Consider the following 19,995-nt stretch of genomic DNA (forward strand, 5'->3'; position numbering starts at 1 on the left):
ATTTTTTATTTTTTTATTTTTTAAAAGAATTATTCAAAAAAAATATTTTTTTCAAATTCACCTTGATATATTAAGTTCAAACATTTGTTCTCAAACCGTATTTTTTTTTAGTTATTTTTGTTCAATAAGAATTTTTTCTGAAACATACATACCATAACCTTTTATTTTTAACTTTAACAATATATCCTTTTAATTTACTAATAAAAAATATACATCATTTTCAATTTTAAATTGAATTTAATAATATTTTAAATAAAATGTATACAATAATTTTCTTTATAAATTAGAATAATTATTTTATATAGAATAATTCTCTTGAATATATTGTTCAATAATTTAATTATTTTCTTTAAAGATTACATTTTCAGAATTTTTTTATCTCTTTTAATTTATCACTCTCAGCTTTATTTCTAAATTAAATTTTAATATTTAATAAAAATATCAATAGTTAAAAATAATTTTATATCACAAAATAAATTATTTATTATAAAATTAAAATATAACTAATATGATAAAATATTTGTTTATTATAAATATTAATTATAATATAATATAATTTTTATATGTAAATAATATTATTTATTATAACTTTTTATTATATAAAACAAAAAGTAATCATATACATTGCACATGCTAAAAAATATTAGTAACATATTATTCTTTCTTCTCTTTTTCTATTTTTCCTCTTTGCTTTCTCTTACCATTCTTATTAGGTGTGTTAACGTAGTACATATTGTGTCACTTTAAAAAATTTGTGTTTTAGTTTCAAATTCAAAATTTCACAAATAAGTAATAACAATCAAAATTTTGAAATCATATTTTGGTTTTGATAAAGAGATATAACTCCTTTCTATTGGATCATCTCTTATAAGAGTAAAATAATATCTTCCATCACAACTATATGCTTGAAGTGGAGACCAAACCTCAACATGACCAATGTGAGAATCAAACCTTAATCATTATTTAAGAAACACAAATGTTAAATTACTTAAACTAATAACTTTTGATTTTATTATTATAGATGAAGTATTATGATTTATTCAATTATTCATATATTTTTTTATCATTTATATTATTATTTATTAATGTAAGTTAAATATACTCAAATATTAAATTTATATTCTTGTATGACAATATCATCTATGAATTTTGAGACAAAATTAAGCTTAATTTTCATTTTTTAAAATAATTTAAATTTTTATTTTTCATTGAATATACCAGGAATCAAACCAAATCGACCTACTCAACATCAAGTTGATTTGATTTATGTCAAACAAAAATTCTAAATCCAAATCCAAACAGAATCAATTAAAATTAATTAATTTAAATTTTATTTTTTCTCAAATCTAAACCATCTCGATTGATGAACACTCCTAACTTTTATTTTCTCATCGCTGTCTCTCTAGTCATCTATTTTTAACTTAAACGAAATATCATGACATCCATTTTAAATTTAAAACTGTTATTCTAAACTTTAATTTAAAAATAACTTTAAAGTTAAAAAATGAATTAACCATAAGCCTAACGTTATATAGTGTTGTGATTGTGATTATTACCAACACTAAATAAATCCACAAAGTATTTGAATTGATTGATAATGTAAATACTTTATCCAAACAAAATATAAAAGAAAAAATTAGCCAAATAGACCAGGAAATAATGATGACAAATAATGAAAGAGGCAATAAAAAAAACAATGAATAAAAGTTTAATGAGAGAATCAGAAAATTTGCGTAAAATTAAACTGGAAGCGACAAATGGTTAAAAGAATTATCACCCAAATGAGGGGTCGAATTCAGTGGAATTTTAAGATGAAATTATACACTTAACCGAGTATCGAATTATTAATCATATATACAAGGATGAGCACATATATACAAGAGCCCAAGACTATACAATCTTCTTCCAGCATTAATCGATTTCAATATAAAAAATGCAGCTGTATGGTCCATGCCATTAGGAAGGACCGTGAAGAAAAGAAGAAATACGAATTATAATGCCTCCATGGCAAACCTTGGAACCTATCATGCAAGAGATATCCCTTGCCAATTCAATCAACGTTAACAGGATTTTCCTGATTGTCAATCTCTCTACTCAATTTGATGATAGGGGTTGCAGGATCTCTGGACAAGATTAAGTTTCCCCTTGAATCTTTGATGCTAGTTTTCTGAACATGAGAATCCATAACAATTCTGCATGAACTTGGCTCATCTGATCCCATGTCAACGCCATAATAGGCCAAGTGATCTACAATGCTATTCCCACTCACCGACCTGAATAAGATCACCAAATCAAATTTCAGCAGCATTCCATCATAACACACCAAATTTCAGGATCTCCTAAATTTTATTCACGCCCATGAAGTGGCAAACCTTTTCCTGACCTATACATTTTCAGAGGCATTATGACAGAACAGAGACTAACCTGCTGCAAGTTGGATCCTCGCCAGATCCATCACAAATCTTCTCAACGCTGTACACAAGACTACCTAATCCAATGTTATAAAGCCATACCTGCAGTCCACAACTTGTTAGGTTTTTGAACAATGGGAAAACTAATGAAACAAGTGCTGCAGCTGCAGGTTTGCATATTCCTCGCTATAAACTAACCAGGAGCCATAGATCATGGCAGCAGAATGGTCAACACTAAAGTTATTGTGTTGTCCAAGCAACAAACAAGCAGATAGATACGGCTCAAAATAGATGTGTTTAATTAACAGCTTGGAAACAGGAACCTCAATCGCATCAGTGGACACGCAGGGTAGAGATGGCATCTCAAATCAAGTCACGCCAAAAACGACACACAGGTACCAAACCATAATTGTCCCAAGTCCCAACAAATTAGCACACAAACATTATTCCTAAAGTTTTCAAAACTACCAGAAGTGATGAAGAGGGTGATTTTAGTAACAAATAAACAGAGAATTTGAATGTGTTGGGAAAATATGGCTGCAATGATGGAGATGAGAGTTATTATGAATACAGAGAAGCAGAGTTGTCATTTGTAATACAACTGGAAGCGATTTAATATATTAATACAAATATGCAAAAAATATTTCTAATATTCACAAAACTATCCAATTGCAACCAAAGTAGAGACAGCAGATGACATATAACTTTCCACAAACAAACAGATAAACTTAGTTTGAAGATAATATAACAGATTTGATATACAAATTTCATCAGTTCATCAGGCAGTGCCTTACCTCTCTCGGGAAGTGGTGGTATGTCTTCTGTGGCAAATAATAATAATATGGAGGCAAATGAGGTACAATATCATGGTCATTTGTGACTCGGATTGTATTTGGAACTAGTTTGCTATAGAGAGATGCAAAAGCAGCATTTCCCACACGAGGTTGTCCAAATGTCATAACTTGAACATTTTTTTCATTTTGATTTACCTGTAAGAATGCAAAATCAAACAATTAACTATTTCGTCATCATAAAATACGGAAACCCTGAAAAGACCAAATGAGAACTTAAATAGTGATCTTTTAAGAAAAATAATAACACAATTTTGCACTTTACATTTTGGATACTATTCTAAACAGGTTTCTGGAGTTTTAAAAATAAAAATAATAATAATAATAATATTATTATTATTATTATTATTATTATTTATTCAATAGCTGACTTGGTTCAATTTCAGCTTTAACATTGAATTTATAACCTATCTGATATGCACCAGTTCCAAAATACACAATCCAGATTTAACCGGAATAACCCATGACAAACCCATTATATGTTTAGTTTACTAGTCCCACATTTTGGTTCATTACTTCTTTTCTTTTATAAACCATTTTGGTTCATTATTTGATTAACATGTTTATAGAAACATATCTACAAATAAGTAATTCAGAACTAACATAAAACAACTATGCACTGAACTGCAACCTGTTTATAAAATTCCACAACACAAATAACACAAAAATATAGAGAAAACATAAAAACAATTGAATGCTTATCAAAAAGAGTTAAAAACTATGTATAAATGTGGTTAACTTCCTACCAATGGGGAATATCCTAAAATCGTGACAAGAACCAGAAGGTATCCATCAATCACTGGAATGATAAAAGAAAATAAATTCTATAGCTAGCAAGTAAAGTTCCCATGATATAGAATTTAAAAATCAACAACCATGACAACAACAAACAACCTTGTCTCACTAAATGATTATAATGTCATTTAGCTCTATCAAAACACCAAATTTTTAGAAAAGTCAGTCTTACAGTAAAGCCTTTGGTTTCTCCTGAAGATTTTAGGCTTTTAACCCCTCATACTCAACTATCATCCATGATCTCCTTTTATAAATTATAACTAGAGCTCCTGCTGGTCTTCTCACATGACCAAACTAGGACTTAGGAATGTTTCTGTCATTTTCTCCTCAAAAGGTGCTCTCCAACACCACTAATCCAAAACATAAATGTTTGACCAGTTTCTAAATTAGCCACCGATTGAGTAATATTACCCTTCACTTTTACCCAAACCTAGCAACAGCTATATAAATTTATAATATTAAAAATAAAATGCTTACCAAATTATGATACTTCCACAAGAAATTCAAAGCCACTGCTTGAGGTAAAATATAGAAATACTAATGCAAAAATATCAAAGGGAACATGAGAACCTAAAACCTTGTTGTATAATACCCAGTCATGACAAGACAGCTAAATTATAATTACCGTTAAATCAAGTCCACAAAATGAAGCCATTGCCCCTCCCATTGAATGCCCTATTGATATAATTTGAATATCTCCATAAAACTTTTTTGCTCTTTCAACAGCATCTAAAACTGCAGGACGTATTGTTGTATTGTGGTATGCCATATAAAAACCACGATGTACCTGGAGACAATGATAATAATATATCAGAGCTAACACCAATACAGAGCATAACCTAAGGCTAAACTCTTACACACCATTGCATCATCCATGCCTGGATAATTTATCTCATGCTGCTTCCAATATAAATCTTCAATCCAATTCTGTAAGCTGTATAAGTTGTTACAAAAAAATCAGCTCAGCATATAACTTAAGTTGTCTCAAAGGTGAGCCAAACATCTGACAGACTTGAATTGTTTTCCTTCTTTACATGTATATGGACGTTATATTTTCTTTATAGGACATTTATTGGCTCTCTCAAAGGTCAACAACATAAGGGAACTTGTGTTCTCCTAAGGGAACTTGAATTGTTCTCAAACATGGTTGGCCAAACATTTTTTTTAAAATATAGATATTTATGCTCTGACTTTCTCAAATATTGGTATATGAGAACATTCACAACAATTTATAATGTACAAGATCTCAAACATGATTGGACATATGGATAGCCATCTACAGTATTTTAAAATTTAAGAATGTTGCTGATCAATTTAGAGTCAAAAAATGGCATGCCCAGTGCACATAAATATGAAAACAAGACATATTACTTATCCACATATGCTATAAATCTTCAAGACACCATTGTGACAATAATGCATTGCATGCACAGCAAATCAAGTTAAATGCATTTTCTTAGCTTACAATTACATACACATGCATATGAGCATCATACAAAATTAACATGCATGAGCAAAACAGTCTTGCTTCTAAAACATAAGAGCATCTGTATCTAGGCATCACATACAGCACGACACTCTAATAGATCCATTTTGAAGGTGCCAATACAGTTAATGGGCCCAAAACACCAAAAAAAAAGCATATTTAACCCAGAAAGAAAATTCACCTGTGTTCATTTGTCCCTCTGAATGCAATGATAATGGCATGTGGATCATCAGCCACTCCAACAAATGCCTACAATAAATATTGTTTAGGGTTGCAATTATATAAAACAAAATACATTAATCCAAAACATTAAAATAAATATTGTTTCTATAATGAGAGTTTACCCACCTGTAAGCAATGCTCAACGTCAACAACTAACTCTATAATATCAAATCCCTGTTTCCATTTTAAATATCTTTAGATCGAGTATTTTAAAAGGAGACAAATTAGTAGGACAGTAGAACGTAAATAATTCAAAGCTCACTCATGACATAAGTGAACTTGTAAAGTTAAAATCAATATTCACGTTTTCAGCACCTTGGTCAAGCCATCACACCTAGAGCACGTCCAAGTAAAAAGTTCTGTTAAATCTGACAAGTATACCTGCAAGAACCAAACCTAAATTAGTCCTTTATATAGTTCATACAGATTTCCCACACATTCCCCTAAACAAACAGGAGCTTGGCTAATGCACGTAATGCAACTTTAGATTCACTGCATCAGGCAAGTGAAATTAGCTAAACTATTAAGTTGTTATGATATACTTCAATAAATCCCACTTTGACTAATTTTGACCATAGCTCGACCAAGATGGAGTCTGTCTCTCCATCAGGTTCGACACATGAGAAAGGTACTCAATTCTTTAAACAGTTTAGTTCTGCAAAGCAGATATAAATTCATTGAGTTTACAAAAAAGAAAATATGGTTTCTGTAAAGCCATCTCTAATACGTATTTGGGAATTCTTATAAACAATGAAAAACCCAAATCAGACTTATAATTAAAGCTATAATATCAAACCCACTTAAAAGAGAGAGGAAGAAGGACAGTTAAAACTCTAAAGTTTCATTACAATTCCATATTCATGACTTACCATCCATGATAAGATTAGAAAACAAATAATACACACAAAAAAATTTAAATCCTCTGCCTAAACATCTTAACGGTTGAGCACATAAAATTCCCAAAGAACTCACCGCAGAAGCATATTGCACTAATATTGTAGCAAGTGTATGATTGTATTGGTAGTGATTCTTTTTATGCCTAACATGGAGTTCTGCATGAAAAAGGCATAATTGTTATACAAATGTGAATGATCCACAAGCCTATGATTCAGAATATAATTTTTTCACATCTCATGACTCCGTATTTGCTCATATATGCAATAGACATATCAGCATATATGAACCATTCATTAACTTTTTCAATAACAGAAAAAATAAGATCCTGTTGATTGTATTTGTAGCATGCATCACAGATCACTGCATCAGATAATGCTTCCAAATATGCATTACCTACACCAGTGCAAATAAAAGGGTATACCTTTGGGTGGCACACAATATGAGCCACTCACATATCATACTCCCTCTGATTCTTATTATAAGGCACTTTTAACTAAATCACGCGTATCAATATAAGTAGTTATGTTAATTGAATTTATTGGGTTTATAAAATAAAATCATGATACCAATTTTACTCTTCCTAAGTTCCTATCATTAAATTTTCATAGGAGAGGTGAAGATATTACTTTATATCAAAGCTTATGTATCAATACTAATAAAATTGATAAATGACAATTGGAGAGTATAAGAGGGAAGAAAGATGCTATGAATATTCAATGCTTGTTGTCCATTATTACTGCTTATAATTCACCTTAATATTATTACCTTATTTTGTAACCATTTATGCCTATAAATAAGCTATCTCGTTGTTGAAAATATTACAAGAAACTTTCTATTCTCTCCCTCATGTTGTTCTATCTATCCTTTCTCTCTGATGCTTCTATATTACAATTTATAGTTTTATGTTGATTTTCATAACAAAAGAGAATATTTATTTCCCAAATTCTCTTTTCATTATCCAACAACAAAAAATACATATTCTCACAATATTTAACAGGGGAAAAAGATGGAAAATAAAATTAATGCTTTATAGAAATTGTAAAGTGCCTTACATAAAATAAAAGACCACTATTTCAGTTTAAATTGTGCCTTATAATAAGGAGGGAGAACCTTTTAATTTGGGTATTCTTCTATAGAATTAGATACAGATAAATTCATGGATGCAGATAAATTCATCACCCAAAACTTTCAGGTCCCGGAAAAAGAGAGCAACTGTACAGAAGAGAAATAACACGATGCCTAACCTAGGTTAACAGATAAATGAACTTCCTGGAGGTATCTGCCCCACCAAGCTCATTTTCTCATCATTTTTCCAAAACATTAACCCAACAACAGCCAAGAAACTAATTTAAAAAGCAAATCAATACAAGGCCACGTAAGCAAACATATAGTCTTCCATCCCTATATCCCTATTGGCTTCAATTCCTTCTCGAACTCTTCCAAGAGGAAACCCTAATCACCTGCCTCTGAGTCCCTATTTCCTCGGTAACGAATAAAAGCTTCATTTCACCAACCAAACAAAATTAACAAAATCCAAGGATCCTTATAGCAGAGTGACACGAAAGAAACAATATCGTAAACCCTAGAAGGCTATAATAACATTAACACAGGCTATAATAACATTAACACAGGCTATAATAACATTAAGACGCAAGTTCAAGTCGTACCTCGGCCATCAGAAAAGGCAAGCAAGCATAAACAGATAACCAATATCAACCACCTAGACTTCCCCATATACTCTGCAATTGAAGTAGAGAAAGCAAAGGAACAAAAAGTCAAATAGCTACAATTAAACAGAACAATGAGTTGGTGCTCGTCGAATTGGGGAAAAATAAAAAGGTAAGATTAAGGGGAAATAAAATAGTTGAATACATGCGTGAAAGAAGCACGGTGGAACGGGAATCGGAGTGGTGAGAGGATTGGGTCCAGCGAAAGAGATGAAGGAGAAGTCAAAGAGTCATAACAATAATTTGGGGTTGGAGAGACGAAGAAGGAAGAAGTAGCATATACGACGTCGCAGGGGTTCATTTCGTCATTTTCGTGCCGTTTTGGAACACTCTGGCGTCTGGCCAAGTTGTTATTATTTGCCACGCTAGATGACCTTCGATTCGATCCAACAATAACATACATGGAAGTGTGTGTGACGTGCATTCCTGTTGCCTCGTTTCTTTTATTTTTTATCTTTTACGTCAACACCCATATATAAAAATAAATACTTTTTTATGATTATTTTTTATTTTCACTTTCAATTAGACTATTAAATTCCTTCAATTACTTAAAAAAAAAAAACTTTAAATTAAGAATTTTTTATGTATTTTTCACATACTAAATTATCTTTTTACATTTTTTGATAATTATTTATTTTATCATTTCTTTTCTTATTTTTTAAATTTTTTTAAAAATTTCATTAAATCATTAACCTCTTCATACTCTTTCACAACTACTTACTACACACTTCATTTTTATAAAAGAAAATTATGAATAGTTAAAGAAACACAAAATATTTTTTCTCTTACTAATTTTAAACTAACGTGATTACATACCAAAAAACATTAGAAAATATGAAAGAAAAAAAACTAACATGATTGTCAAAGGGAGAAAATTTACCAACATTTTTTTTTAATGTGTTGTTCATAATATTCTCAATTCTAGATGTTGATATATATATATATATATATATATATATATATATTATATATATATATATAAGAAATTCATTTACTCAAGGAATAAGCTTACATAAACTTATTCCGTTTAATAACATATATCTTTTAATAAATTTTAACGATCTAATTATTGAATTTAAAATATTTAATGCAAAGATCAAAGCTGTAAATTTAAAAAAAAAAATTAAAAATTATTTAATATTTCATTGTATTAATTCAATTAATGTATAAAATAATTTTATGACTATTTATTAATTTGAATTAATGAAATGAAATATCAAATGATTTTCAATTTTTTTTTAAATCTACAGATTTGATTTATGCAATAAAAACTTTAAATTTAATGATTAGATCGTTAAAACTTGATGTAAAACATAAGTTATTGAACAGAGTAAATCTAGATAAACTTACTCATGAAATAAATAGATCATTCCTCTCTCTAACACACACACACACACACACACATATATATATATATATATATATATATATATATATATTAATGAGATTAATATTAAATGCAAGTACATATTACTCAAATTAAACTTGATTTAAAAATCGTACTAATCACATTGAAAATGTAGCTAAACCTTATTTTTATTAAAACTAGTGAGAGCACTTCATATCCTAATTTAACTATCACGTCAATAAAATAGTATGAACAAGACTTTTGTAATTTTTATAACTTCCATTTAATATTCCATTTAATAGTTTATTATTTTTATTTAAAAAGTTAAAATTTTCTCGATATATATATATATATATATATATATATATATATATATATATATATATATATGAAAATAAACACTCCTATTTATACATAGATAACCAAATACTAATTTTATTTTATGATATTAAAAAAAAAATTTCTTCTCAATCAAATAAAAAAAAACATTTATCATCATTATTTTCACAATTGAAAATTTTTTTACACATTAATACTCGCTATGCATCATTGTATCCCTTATTTATTAATTACAAATAAAATTTGTTTTAATTCTTAAAAAAAAAATTCTATCTAGTTCTTATTTGTTTTGATAGATAAAATTTTAAAATATTTATGATGGTTAGTATCTTATATTTGAATAATTTTCTTTTAATCTGATCATATGTTACTTAATATCATAATTTTTTTTGCTAAAAATAACATTAACAAATTTATCCTTATTTTTTCCTTTGAGGAATTTTTTCTTGTTTGGGTGAAGGGAGAGACTTGCACTTTTTGGGATTTTCTTCTGAGCATTTTTATGACAGTTGGAATTTACAAAGAACAATTTGTTTTGAGGATTTGAGATTGATGGGATTTTAGGAAATTAAATTGATCCTTGCTTGTGTGAACCAAATCCTGTGCATGCGAGCCAGGGTCCTTTTAGTTTTTCAATTTGTATTCATTTAAATTTAACTGCACATTTCTCCTACACTGGCACTTTTTTTTTCTTCCCGTATTTGAAGTTGTAAAATTGATCAACAGATTAAGTGCAGTTATAAAGACTTAAAAACAAGTGAGATTAGTTGTTCATTTAAATTATTTATATTGTAACACCAAGATTAAGACAGCATAGAAGAAATAACTCATTATGGATCTCAATTGCGAAAAAGAGTTGGCACTCTTATAGGATTGTTAGGAATCTTGTTTAGATGTTCATGTTTGTAATTGGTTTTATTTTTTTTTTTGTAAATTTCACTTTGCAGTTTCTTGTTTAACATAAAAAAGAATATAAACAGACAGCTGCACTTAAGAAGTGTAAAATTCACCTTTTAATAAGAAAAGATTATTCAAATGACTATAAAGTGGGCTAAATGTTTAATAAATGAGCAAAAATTATATTTAAAAAATATACAAACAAAACTTGAATATATTATATTTAAAATTTGTATAAATAGATATTTTTAACATATAAAATATATTTGAAATTTATGATATAAAATAATTTATAATTATGATAATTTATTTAAAATATTAAAATTGAATTAAATAAAAATTTAAAACAATCCATAAAATGTGTGGACTAAAGATAGTTTAGATAAGAATGAATTAAAGATAAAATAAGAAAAAAAATTTAATGAGCCTTTTATAGGAGTTACGGATAGAATGATAGATAGTAAAAAGAAAGAAAAACAGATTTGATCCATAATTATCCATGATCTAAAACTGAAATTGTTTTGATGGAAAAAAAGGTGAATATGACAAGGATTGATTCCAGTGTTACGTTTTTCTGTTACAGATAGCTGTATATATACATATACATTAGCCACTGAGTATTGATGCAGTTGATACATTCCAATTTCGAAAACCCCTTTCTGTCTTGATTCTGATGGAGATTGATCTCACTCCCCAGTTGCCGAAGGAGCTTTACGGAGGGAATGGTGGGTCCTACCACGCATGGTCCCCCTCTCAGCTTCCCATGCTTGGCCAAGGTAACATTGGTGCCTCCAAGCTCGCTCTTCACAAAAACGGATTCGCACTTCCTCGTTATTCTGACTCTTCCAAAGTCGCTTATGTTCTCCAAGGTAGTATATGAAATCGTATATGTGGTGTAACATACCAGAAATTGATATATAAAATTGTACCTTAAACATGTCATGTGAGATACTATGTATTCACCCAAGAAAATTATACTCATTATTTTAAGTGATTCTGTATTATGAAGTTATGTTGTTGTATTGATTATTTGTGAACTTGTGTTCTTGAATCAGGAAGTGGAGTGGCTGGAATAGTGCTGCCTGAGTCAGAAGAGAAGGTTGTTGCGATCAAGAAGGGTGATGCCTTGGCACTCCCCTTTGGTGTTGTGACATGGTGGTATAACCAGGAAGACACTGAGTTGGTTGTTCTGTTCCTTGGAGACACTTCCAAGGCTCACAAGGCTGGTGAATTCACTGACTTTTTTCTGACTGGATCCAATGGAATCTTCACGGGCTTTTCAACCGAGTTTGTGGGCAGGGCTTGGGACTTGGAAGAGGGTGATGTGAAGACCCTTGTTGGAAAACAATCTGGCCAGGGCATTGTGCAGCTGGAAGGAAACATAAGCCTTCCGGAGCCTAAACAGGAGCACCGGGATGGCATGGCCTTGAACTGTGAAGAGGCTCCATTGGATGTTGACATCAAGGGTGGTGGAAGGGTTGTGGTGTTGAACACCAAGAATCTTCCCTTGGTTGGTGAGGTTGGACTAGGGGCTGATCTTGTGAGGTTGGATGGAAGTGCCATGTGTTCTCCAGGATTCTCTTGTGATTCTGCTCTGCAGGTTACTTATATTGTCAGGGGTAGTGGCAGGGTTCAGGTTGTTGGTGTTGATGGCCGTAGGGTTTTGGAGACAACCATAAAAGCTGGTAATTTGTTCATTGTGCCAAGGTTCTTTGTGGTCTCAAAGATTGCTGATCCTGAGGGAATGGAGTGGTTCTCTATCATCACCACCCCTAAGTAAGTCTTTCTGGTATTACTTCTTTACCTTATTGTCAGTACATGTTATTTGTGGTTGTTATACATTTCATTGCAGAAGTAATCATCCATTTGATATTCTCTTTCTTGCTTACATAACCATATTATTTGTGTGTCTACCTTCTCCAATGTTTAGGAACCTTACCCTCTTGCGATTGATTTATGCTAGTCCTAAGAGTTTCTGACCAACGATTGGCGTATAGAACCCATCATAATTCATAAATGAAAACATACCTGATCCTAATACTTGCGAGGAATGTTTATATTGGTTGGAAAATGAAAAGTCAATTAGTGAACAACTATTCTATATTATTGCATGCATATTGTAACAATTGATTGATATATTTGATTGTTAAAGGCACGCTAGCCTCATCCATAAAGGGGTGAGGTTTATTTTTATCCATCAGAGTCAACCTCAGTGATGAAGAGACACACAATCTGGTCAACCAACTGAATTAGATATTCTTGAAATTGATATCACATCTTAATTAGTTTCATGTATGGTATAACATGCAATGGTGGTTTTACTAATCCTTATGATTCATTCTTACTTTTGGCAGTCCTATATTTACCCACTTGGCTGGAAGTTCCTCTGTGTGGAAGGCTTTATCACCCACGGTTCTACAGGCTGCTTTCAATGTAGATTCAGGAGTTGAGCAACTCTTCCGTTCAAAGAGGACTAACGATGCTGTTTTCTTCCCTCCACCAAAATAGAATAAACATTCCATTGCTTGGTGTAAAGATTCCCCATCCCCATTCTGTCTTATCGATCTAGACGGAAAATAAAAGGGCTTTATATGCTCTAAGAACTCGTTATCTGGAAGGGGAAATGTGTTGAGGAATTAGTGGAATTACTTTACAGTTTTAAAATATATGTATGCTTGGTTTATCTTATCGAAATAGTAGCAAATATATTTTAATCAAACTTTAACTGCTTTTCTGTTTTTTCCTTTTCTACTCTTTTGGGTGGAATTTCCAAGTCTACATTCAATTAGCTAATCTCGAAAACTAATTTTTACATGGCTATGCCGAAGGAAGCAGCATGACTGTCTAGATTGACGTGAATGACCACCTCAAATTTACGTTTAGTAATATAAACTGTAAGAAATAAAACATAGAAAACTTAATATAATATTTATCAGTACATAAAATCATCAACAATAACAAATTAAAATAAGAGAGTATAGAGGTTGATGTTTGTGTTGAAACACACGATTCAAGCATAGTTGATACATTTTCTCTTCCAAACCATGCTCCAAAATAATTTTAGTAGCAACTTTAATAATTTAGGGGGAGACAACTTTTACATCTCATCACTTTAAACTAGACCATACTAAGTATTATTAATGATAGTCGTGTCGAGTGATTCAGAAAATTTGTTAAGTGGGAATAATAAAATATTTTTATATCATTTTTATTCAAAAAAATATAATAATTTTTAAAAAATATATTTATATGGTTAAAATTTTAAAATACTCTATTTTTATAAATTACAATTGTTTTGTAAATAGAATGATAACTTTTCTTTTTTCTCTTTCTGTCTGAGATTATATTTAAATGTTACTTTATAATTTTTTGTGACTTATTTAAGATTAGAGGAATAAAATGATAAAATTAATAGGATAAAAATAATTAAATTATTAATTTATTTTCTTTTAGTGTCTTCTAAATTTCTACACTCATTTAAAGTAAAATATTTTATGAGTGCAATGTCTATTTTTTATAAGAGTAAATTTATTTATTTAAATTTATTTAATTAAAGAAATTGTGTGACAATTACTCTCATTTCTCTTAATGTGGATCATCTCCTACCAACACACAATATACATATACATGATCAAAGGGTTAAAAAATAAAATAAAAATTAAAAAATAACCTACATTAGTAAACTAAATTATGACATACTTAATGAATAAAGAAGTAATAAATATTTTAGCAAAAAAATATAGTATATTATAATAATAAAAAATGATGAGGGATTTACGTATTTCAAGAGTAAATTTTGATAGACTTATTTCACTCAATAATTCATGTTCTACACCAAGTATTCAACTATTCAATTAAAAGTCTTTAATGCATAAATCAATTTTATAAAATTTTAAAAAGATAAAAATTATTTGATATTCAGTTTCATTAATTTAAATTGACATATAATAAAAAATATTTTATATATTATTTTGAATCTATCTAATGAAGTATTATATGATTTTTTATTTTTTTTTAATTTATAAATTTGATTTATACATTAAATTTTTTTAATTTAACAATTTAATTTTTTAAAAATTAATATAGAACATTAGTTATTGAGTATAATAAGTCTATCAAGACTTAATCTTGGAATAAGTGAATTTTTTCCTCATAAAAAATTAAGATAATTTTGTCACAAAGTAAAAATAATTAAACAATAAAATAAAATATAAATATATTATATTATATTATAGGATAATTAAAATATAATTAATAATATATATTTTATAAAACAATTAATATTTTATATATAAAAAAATGAAGAAAAAAAATTAGTTGGGGCAACTGCCCCCACCAACATTAACATACATCCGTCTCTAATTGTATCCTTGAAGTATGAAAAATTCGTCTCAATTATAGATAAAATTATTCTTAAAGATAAGATAGATAAAGTTAATTAAATATCATCATCAAAAATTTGTTAGTTATGATAAAGTGTCATTATAAAAATATATAATGCATTTTGTTGGTAATTTTTTTTTTCTATAAATAAAATATTGTATTACAACTTAAATCAAACTTGATTGAATGAAATAAATATTTTCTTAAAAAATGAATTTCTTTTAATCTTTTAAATCTATTTAAAAATCTAAAATATATCATTCATAATATTAGTCTTTATACAAAAAATACTGTACTGCTTCACTCTATCGTGTTACTATCTCAAAATCCAAAATCATGTGAGTGATAAAAGACTACTTGGAATTTGAAAACATCAAAATGATAAAAATCGCTTGAAATCTGAAAACATCTCAAAGTGATAAAAAAAAAACCATTTTTAACATTAAAAACAACTTTAAGGTGTATAACGAAATAAAAGGACCTGGTCAATAGAAAGTCAAAATATAACAAACTTATCAAAATTAAAGAAACGTGGGACCTAGTCAATAGAAAATCCAAATGTAACTAACTTACAAAAATTAAACAAACGTTAAAGTGGACAAACTAATTAATAAAAAATAAATAAATAATAATACTACTAATAATAAATAAATACAAATTAACTACAATATTTTTATTTTAATGCATTCAAAATTTTATATTTCTAGTCAACTAAAATGGAAATGTATAATATTCAATTACATTGTAAATATCTTAAGAAAAAAAATTTATTTATACTATATTTCAGAATAATATTTTAATTATTATAATTGCACATGGAATAAATTATATATATTATAACTTATATAATAATATATATACACAATATAGATTGGTTTAATGACTTATTTAGTTGTGCATAAGTACTTTGTGTCTCAGGTCACAAGTTCAAGTCAATATTATTGTCAATTTGCCAACCTTATCAACAATAACAGCCATACGCAATCTTAGCAACTTTATCTTTTAGTTATTAAGGTAATGAGGAGGAGACTATATTTGTTTATTTTATGTTATAGCTATATTTACTTAGTGAGGTGCACCTAACCTCATTTATTTGTTTAAACTGTGATACTTTTTACATTAAATAATCAATAAGGTGCTTATAGTTTATGTTGTTTAATTATTTGATGATGTTTATATTTGTTATTTAATAGATTTTTTTAATACATCCCATTTTTATTGTAAATTATGTTAGATTATATTTTTAAATGATTAAAAATATTTGAATTTATCTAGATTAATTATTTTTATAATAGTTCTATCTATAATCTAATTTTATTTATTTTTTCTAAGCTCATCTTGTTTTTATTTCTTCATACATTATAAATATAAATGTTATTCTATGTCCATAAGAAATAAAGTTTAAATTAATTTATAATTGGTGGTTTAACCTTAAGGATTTAAACAAGTAAAGAACTTATGGTGAAATATCATTTTGTTGGTTGATATTATAATGACACTCATTTATATTGACCCGTCATTACTAAAATAATTCAAATTTTATTATAACAAGAAAATATAAAATATTTATATATTTAATGTTGGTTATAAATAATTTTGTACATTCTATTTAATTATTTATATTTATTGGATATTTGTTTTCACTCCTTTTGTTTTTCTTTTATTCTAATATATATATATATATATATATATATATATATATATATATATAAATGAATTCACCTTATGTTGGATCATTTATCGCTTTGGTACACACAATTTTTCTTGGCATGTAATAGACGATTGACACACAAAATAATACTGTCACTTTCCATAGATAAGGATCTTCAACGATTATGCTATCAAATAAGAATGTCATAATATTTTTAGATGGACCTATAACTATATATTACTTTTATTCTACCCTTGACAAATTATGTTAACTCTTATATAATATATAATAGTTGTTATTGTATTAATATTGCAGAATAAAGAGGGGGAATTGTAAAATAAAAACTAATAAACTTCTCATTCTTTTGTGAATAATTTGTAAAATTTTGATAAATGTAATGTATAATTATATGAAGCAGTAATAACTAAACTTTTCTATATAATCTCTCAACACTTGAGGTTTTATAAAATAAGTAATAATTTTGTTTGGTAAAAAATAAGTAACAATAATAATTGTAACAACAACATTATAAGTGACTAATATTAGTAATAGTCGTGATTATGTTGACAAATGATTTTTTTTTCTTTTTTTAAATAATGATGTTAAAATTTTAAATCGTTGACATATTAATTAAACTTCCAATAGGGTTAGAGAAATTGAAGCATTTATATATATATATATATATATATATAACTAAAGATAATTAGAATAAAATATCATTTAATTTCTTGAAAGTATTTATTATTATTATTGTCATTTTTATGTTTGAAATAATGGATTTTTTTTATAAAAAAAAGTTTTTAAAAATATTAAATATTACTTGTTTTAATTCATAATTCAATAAAGTGTGTGACTTAAATAATAATATGTTTAGATATACAAAATAGAATAAGTAGTTAAGTTAAATACTTAAATAAAATAACTATAACTTTTAATAACTTATTTATAGTTTCTTTGCTTGTACGAATTAAAGTATTAACAACACACATTCTCATATATTAGAATGATGTTTATCCAAAGATATTAATATTTAGAAGTGTTTTGAATTTGAATTAAAAATTAATTTATCTTTCATTTTAAACAGGCATTTTTTTTTAAATGATTTAACTTGAAAATTAAAACATGGAAAAACTTTGCAGCTACCATGAATAGATCGTTAGCTTTTATATATATATTTTCTTAAATAAACTTTAACTTTATCATAAGCATGTTTTTGTATTTTTAAAAAACGTAAGATTACAAGTAAAAAAGAAATTAAGGTTATTTTAACTTGTGTTTTGTGATTTTATGATGAAATTAGTCTGAATATGTTTTTTAATTTATCATGCATTACTGTTTAATAAGTGTACGTTATTCCTTGAATATAAACTAACTAATTAAAGAAAAAAAGTGTAATAACATGAGACTACACTTGTATTTAATTCGTATTGTTGTTTGTTTGTCGACTATAAAAAATGTTTTTTTTAAAATAAAAATCGTGATAGAAATAATGCATTTTTGTTAATGGAGAACACTTGAGATGATTGTGTAAGCAATAGGTCACCGTGTTTAATTTTTTTTCTTAAAATAAAGTTTCACTAAAAAAATTATTTTTAAAGAAGCAATTAGGTTTTACTTCTTAAAAAGAAAGCGAAAAATATTTTACAAAACTAGTTCAAACAAGTACAATTTTTTTATTTATTTATTTATTTATTTATTTATTTTTATAGATTTTGATTCTCATCTTCACATGTATGTGAATTATAATAGAAACTGGTATGTTACTGGTGCAGTTTTTTTTTTTTTTTTTTTCCTGTATGTATAAACTTGCACCAATGGATATTTTACTTCAATCAAGTAAAAATATTAAATAAGATATAATCTTCGTATATATAAATTTGCACCAATAAATATTATATTTCAATCGGGTAAGAGTGTCAAATAAGATGTAATGAATTCAATAACTTAAAATGACAATCAATATATAGTAAAAAAAAAGATTTAGTAAGAAAGAAAGCTATAAAAAATGCAAATTAATATACTACATGCAATAATAAAAAACATATTTGGATAATGCAGTACACCATTAAATAGAATGACTTAAGAAGTGCATGGTATAGTATACCATTCATCATCATCAGATTAATTTGTTGTTAACAGCAAACATGAAGTGTTCATCTAAATGTTTTATAAACATGATTTTTTGTAGTTGTTGTAAATGAAGAAGATTCCCCATGATACGAGCATCATCCCATGTTATATGGTTGATTATGGAGTATATTCTCTGCCATGTCCTAATAATTTAATTTAAATTTGAGTTAGTACAAAATTGATATAATTTTTCATAAACAAATGTAAAAGTTTGACCTCATATATTTTAGACAATATTCTCCATAATGATACATCTTTAGAATCTAGTTATCATGATCTCTATCAACTAAAAACAACAACTTCACTCCAATCAAAGACTATAGGAGAGACAAATGTTGTTTTGCAGTTGACTCTTGACATGAGACAAATGTTCATTGATTATTTAGAAGAAAAAGGCAAAATGTTTTAAAATATTTTATAATATTTATTAAACTTAAGTTTATAACCATTTGCATGTCTTCCTGCTTGTAATTTATTAAATTATCAATCGTTGAAGTTTATTTATCGACATATATGACATATCTATATAGGTGTTTTACATATTGTGTGTCTTTACTGACACTCACTAAACACTTTTTTTTTTTTTTTCTAGTAATTTTCGCGTATTTGAAATTTTAAATTTATTGTGTGAGGGTTAAAACAGTTTGTTTATATTTCCTTTCAATTTTTATAAGATATTTATTTATCATGTTGATTGTTATGTTATTTCCTTCAATAAAATAAATGTAAAATTTTAATTTTAATTTTATATTTTTGGCAAACATTTAAAGTATAAGTATATGCTTTTAAGATCACTATATAAAAACAATTTTATTATTTTTTCAATTCTAATGATCAATTTGACCATTTATTATACTG

At 27.4% G+C, this 19,995-nt stretch overlaps 2 protein-coding genes across 2 annotated transcripts; one reads left to right on the plus strand and one right to left on the minus strand.

The window, feature by feature from the left end:
* Positions 1 to 1,758: 1,758 nt before the first annotated feature.
* Positions 1,759 to 8,733, minus strand: LOC109803516 (lipase). Its single transcript, XM_020365128.3, has 11 exons — positions 8,535 to 8,733; positions 8,330 to 8,401; positions 6,738 to 6,817; positions 6,081 to 6,146; positions 5,892 to 5,939; positions 5,725 to 5,792; positions 4,919 to 4,991; positions 4,683 to 4,844; positions 3,206 to 3,400; positions 2,425 to 2,513; positions 1,759 to 2,273 (listed from the first exon to the last, which is right to left on the minus strand). The coding sequence occupies exons 2-11, from the start codon at positions 8,394 to 8,396 to the stop codon at positions 2,051 to 2,053; spliced, it is 1,071 nt and encodes a 356-aa protein (XP_020220717.1). The 5' UTR covers positions 8,397 to 8,401; positions 8,535 to 8,733; the 3' UTR covers positions 1,759 to 2,050.
* Positions 8,734 to 11,560: 2,827 nt separating this feature from the next.
* Positions 11,561 to 13,698, plus strand: LOC109804116 (glutelin type-D 1). Its single transcript, XM_020365892.3, has 3 exons — positions 11,561 to 11,842; positions 12,029 to 12,749; positions 13,328 to 13,698. Exons 1-3 carry the CDS (start codon positions 11,647 to 11,649, stop codon positions 13,479 to 13,481), a joined length of 1,071 nt encoding a protein of 356 aa, XP_020221481.2. The 5' UTR covers positions 11,561 to 11,646; the 3' UTR covers positions 13,482 to 13,698.
* Positions 13,699 to 19,995: the final 6,297 nt, after the last annotated feature.

The sequence above is a fragment of the Cajanus cajan genome, chromosome 1 (assembly GCF_000230855.2).
Source record: "Cajanus cajan strain Asha chromosome 1, NIPB_CcT2T_4, whole genome shotgun sequence".
In the NCBI taxonomy this organism is placed as follows: Eukaryota; Viridiplantae; Streptophyta; class Magnoliopsida; order Fabales; family Fabaceae; genus Cajanus; species Cajanus cajan.